Raw genomic sequence first — 5,000 nt, 5'->3', positions numbered from 1 at the left:
TTGTCAGACTGTGATTGCTCTTTCCAATCTCAACGCTAAATGAGCCCCACGCTGAAGCATAATGCGATCGATAGTGGAAAATATTGCCAAAATAAATATGCCGCTTTTAATATTTCTGAAAGCGATTACATCATTGTTAAACATTCTAATTGCCTTTGCATGTAGGCAAAATTGATTAGCCCTACGCATATGGGTTAACAAAATCGCATTACTCGACGTGTTTCACATGGTAAGCTTTTGCGAGGAAAATATATTAGCAACAACCACGACGTTCCCGTAGCGTATCAGTGTCTTTATTATCGAGGATTATCGGGATATCACGCACCAGTGACGCCTCCTCATATTAAAGCAGATTCCTTCCCACATTATCTCCCTATCATTCCAAAGTCACTTTCAGAAAGTTCGCCTGATATTGGCAATTTGTTTCTACGCGACCGGATCAGTCAAAAACAATCTAGAAAAACATGATTAGGGTAATTCGTGCGACCACGCAGTAGCGATCAGGTAATTGTGTTTCCGCAGACGATACTGGGATTGTGTTTCGCCCTACTCCCGTCAGGGGCGCTGCTAGTACGTTGAGTGAAGCGATTCGGCACGCACGTAGGCTCAGCGTGTAAACACTTAATACATGAAATCGCGTGGGCGCCTGACGTCATCATATATACCATCATAGTTGAAGGATTCGCTCGTTTATATCTCTATTTACGAACAGCACACCGGCATATGAGTCGATGCTCATGCGTGTTCAGTAACGCAGAAGATAATATACGATACATATAGCCATGTATACGAGCAACAAAAATGAAAAAGCGAGTGAAAAGGAATGAAAATCGAACCTTTCATTCGTATATCTGCAACAGTGCGTGTCATGTTCTGTCACATAACACCTATACTAAGACTTTCAAATAGCAGCCATCCCCAGTGTTATACTATTCTGGTGCAATTTTGGTTCGATTACATTATTAGTTGATTTTGCGATAGCGGTAATATAAAACGAATAGCAGAAAACTAATTATATATATAAAACTAGTAATATATATTATATATATAGCAGAAAACTACTTCGTATTTTTCGTACGCACGTTTTCGTTCCGAAATATTATTTATTTATGCAATTATAGACAAACGAATAAACGAGTTTGCTTCAAAGCAAAACCGCATCAATTGTTAGATGATGTTATAATCCAAACTTCGGAGACCTTAATTCAAATCACAGAGTAGCGCAAGACGTATAATTTATTTTTCCGAGATAAAAAAAACGTTTGAAAAATTTAAAATGGAATCTTGACCACCGGTCTTCTATAAGACGGTCAAAAACATCTTGACCGTGGATCGCCAACGATGGCCTTAAACAGAAATTCGCCATTTATTGGATTCAGAAGGAAGCAAGGATAGGCGTGAGAAACCACAACTAGGTTGTGGTGTATATTCAAATCAACGAATTGTAGTAATGAATGATAAACGGCAACATTATGCCTTTAATGCATTATAACACTACATTGACTATTGGCGTTCTACCAACGGTATACCAGCTCCAATCGAGACGAGCCTGGGTTTTTCAACATTTTCTCAACAGTTCATAGAAATCAATAATTGACATACGATCGATTATTGATAAACGTGTGACGTCGTTAGCATATATATATATATATCTATATATCTATATATAATTATATGCAATAATCTAATCGAACTGTGCGAACCACGTCGGGCAATATGAACAACATGGCAACACCGTGGCGCTAGAAGGGTTATCCACGTTTACACTGATTTTATAAAGATGTGCTCTCAGCCAGTGAACCTCACAGCCAGTGTGCTCACAGCCAGTGAGCCTATTAAACCAGTGAAAATATATCTAACCCATACATAATAGAGGCGCTTGACCAAGAAATAGACATTTTTACCCTATTTTATACCTAGTTTTATTAAACAACAATTGCATTTTATAGCATATGAAATGTTTAAGCTGTATATTATTACTTTAATAAATTCATATTAAACGTATTTAGTAATTAATTATACTTAGTGCTTTCGATATTTCATTGTTTTCGTACACCGCTGACATGATTTCATTTCTATTTCCTTCTGTGTATGCACAGACACGCACGAGCACGTGTGCTCACTTTCACTACTCCTCTCCCAGACACACTGTCTTTCCCTGTGTTTGTGCGTCTCTCTCTCTCTCTCTCGCTTGCTCTCTCTACTCCTCGGTCCTCTTTCTTTCTTGCTCTGTTTGCCTGCCTGCCTGCCTGTCTGTCTGTCTGTCTGTCTGTCTGTCTGTCTGTCTGTCTGTCTGTCTGTCTGTCTGTCTGTCTGTCTGTCTGTCTGTCTGTCTGTCTGTCTATCTGTCTGTCTGTCTGTCTGTCTGTCTGTCTGTCTGTCTGTCTGTCTGTCTGTCTGTCTGTCTGTCTGTCTATCTGTCTGTCTGTTGCTCTGTATTTTTCTCACGCTCTTACGCTCGCGCTCTTTCTCTTTTCCTGTCTCTGTTTCCCTGCCCTCTCTCTATTTTCCTACCATCTTCCCTCCTTCCCTCCCCATCTCTCCTTTTCTCTATCACTCTATTAAAACTATAACCATAGGTACTATGATAACGATTAGAACTGGTGCCAATCTTGAAGAAAATCGCGATTAAAGATTAAATATTGGGCTAGAACACGTGACGCATGAGAAATCACGGGGAGAGGACCGGCAGTCATGATATTCCGGGTTACCATGACAACGGCACTTCCGGGCATCTACGCTCGGCTCACCTGCGCTGGCGCGGACTCTTCCATCTCCCGTTCTTCGTTGTGATCCATTGCCTGTAGCTCTCGCAGTTTTTGGCCGAGAATCCTCCATATAACCGCTTCGCGCAGGCGTCCGCTGACGTCATTTGCCAAATCCGGATCCGCGGAGTCGGTGACGTCATCCGTGCCCCGTTTCGAACCGAACGCACCTCGGCAACCACCAAAGCCGTTACAGAAGGGTCTCTTGCGCATGTTAGACAGCTGTCGCAAGGGTTCCATGTCCTGAAAAGCATTAGAAGACAGATTAGACTTTAAATTATGAGTACTGAAAATAAGCCCCATATACGATTATTATTAGGCTCACTGGTTTCCACTTACACGGCTTATACAGCTGTGCGTGCGTGCGTGCGTGCGTGCGTACTTGCTTGTGTGTGTATATATATATATACGCATGGTGGCGTTCTGAAATGTTAGCTTGATAAAGCGCAGCCGGTTATACCGTCGAATTTCCTTTTATTTATGCGCACGTATAGCAGTACTGGCTTTGACCAGCTTTTGATTACGCTGGAAAAATCCTTTAAGTTATAGATTTTATCTTTAATTTAAATTCTTTTCTAAAATTTAATTAATTTAATGTTAAACTTGTTATGTAACATTTTGTGTAAAGGTCTTGACATGCTAGACGCACGATTATCGTGCCTATTTTATTTTCACATGACGACACTCTCTGGTGTCTGGTCACGAGTTACTTCAATTTATGAGCCACTAAATTTGGGAAACATTAAGAAAGATATCGGTTTTAAAATGCTAACGAGTGATTGCTTCGCGTTTATTCATTTGTATTCTGGTATTGTTTCTTGGATGTGTGGCAACTGCCTTAATGCCCGCTCCCACACCTGGATCGGTCAGTGGCTCGTCAATTTATCAAATAGTGATATATCTTCACAAAAGGCCTACCTCGTTAAAATGTTGCACTACTATTACGATCTATTACGATACTATATCAATGTAGGTGAGATAAAAGCCAAAGCCATCGGAAAACACCCGTTTACACCCGAAAACGCACCATATAGTCAAGGTTCGTATACAATTGTAGCCTACCGAACAATCATGGGACGTACAATGTGTAAATGGTCTTTGATGTATAGTCAACACGTCACGCAAACTTGGCTTACAGTGAAAAAACCTCGTCTCTCACGTTAAACAACACACTATTATTAGAGCTGACGACATGCACGACAACATTCGTTAGTCATAGTTAATTTTAAGTTACCACTGCGACGTTTTCGGCAGGATGTAATTCTTGCGAATTAGAACCTTGGAAGTCTCAGCGAGTTGTTGTGTGTGGGGGGGGGGGAGGACGCGGCGTTCTTGCGTTTGCGCCTACATTCAGTATTTATAACGCAAAATCTTGCCAATAAGTTAACTCTCACTAGAACGAGAAAGCCACAGAACGAGTCAGTAACAGTTGAATAAAGTTAGAATTGAATAAAGTTGAAATAAGTTAAAGTTTTAATCTTTTAGCTAAAATCTCTCAAACACACTCGCACATACACGTACACGCACGCAAGCAAGCGCAATGCACACACGCACACACACACACACACACACACACACACACACACACACACACACACACACACACACACACACACACACACACACACACACACAACACACGGGCGCGCGCACGATCTATATTTTCATCTATATCTTACATTCATTTCTATATATTTTATCTTTCTTTTCAGTTTCTCGTTGTTCTCAACGATCTACACTTGCTGCGTGAGGCGTTTCTCGCACGGCGCAGTGTGACGTCAGGCCGACCCGAGACCTACGTCACGAAGCTGTACAGTGGCGGTGTCCATGATGACACCACACACGGTGCGTGACGTCACGTTCGAACGCAAATACTCGCGATTGTCTCATTTATTATAGATATGTAATTATGAGTATAACTGATACGTTACGACTGTTATATAATTACCTAATATGGATGCCTCACTCACAGGCACTTGGAACGTCTCAATAAAAAAAGTTATCTACTATATTTCGCCTATTATTGCCGATCATTACCTGTAAATGCCAGAGTAGAGAAACATTAAGACTTTGGTAGTAAATACATTTCGTGTTTACTTACCTTTTTTTATTGAGACGTTCCAAGTGCCTGTGGCCTCACTCATGTTATATAATCACGTATTGATGTATTGTGGATTGGTCTCTAGAAAGCTTCATCACTCTAGCAGTCTGGAAGCAAACCATTTTTGCACAACA

The 5,000-nt window shown here is 41.0% G+C and overlaps 1 protein-coding gene across 4 annotated transcripts in view; it reads right to left on the bottom strand.

Moving 5' to 3' along the window:
* Window positions 1–5,000, bottom strand: part of LOC106812998 — a 21,689-nt gene that overhangs the window by 5,402 nt on the left and 11,287 nt on the right. For all 4 annotated transcript variants that reach the window (XR_001394408.1, XR_001394409.1, XM_014817040.1 and 1 more), the window contains exon 2: window positions 2,751–3,008. Coding sequence is in view for 2 of the 4 variants with exons in the window: in XM_014817040.1 (XP_014672526.1) it covers window positions 2,751–3,008 (258 nt within the window). In the remaining 2 variants the exon portion in view is untranslated. The remainder of the gene's footprint in view (window positions 1–2,750; window positions 3,009–5,000) is intronic.

Source organism: Priapulus caudatus, unplaced genomic scaffold (assembly GCF_000485595.1).
Source record: "Priapulus caudatus unplaced genomic scaffold, Priapulus_caudatus-5.0.1 Scaffold712, whole genome shotgun sequence".
In the NCBI taxonomy this organism is placed as follows: domain Eukaryota; kingdom Metazoa; phylum Priapulida; class Priapulimorpha; order Priapulimorphida; family Priapulidae; genus Priapulus; species Priapulus caudatus.
Note: the sequence above shows the minus strand (reverse complement) of the source record. Positions and strands in the feature narration are given on the sequence as shown.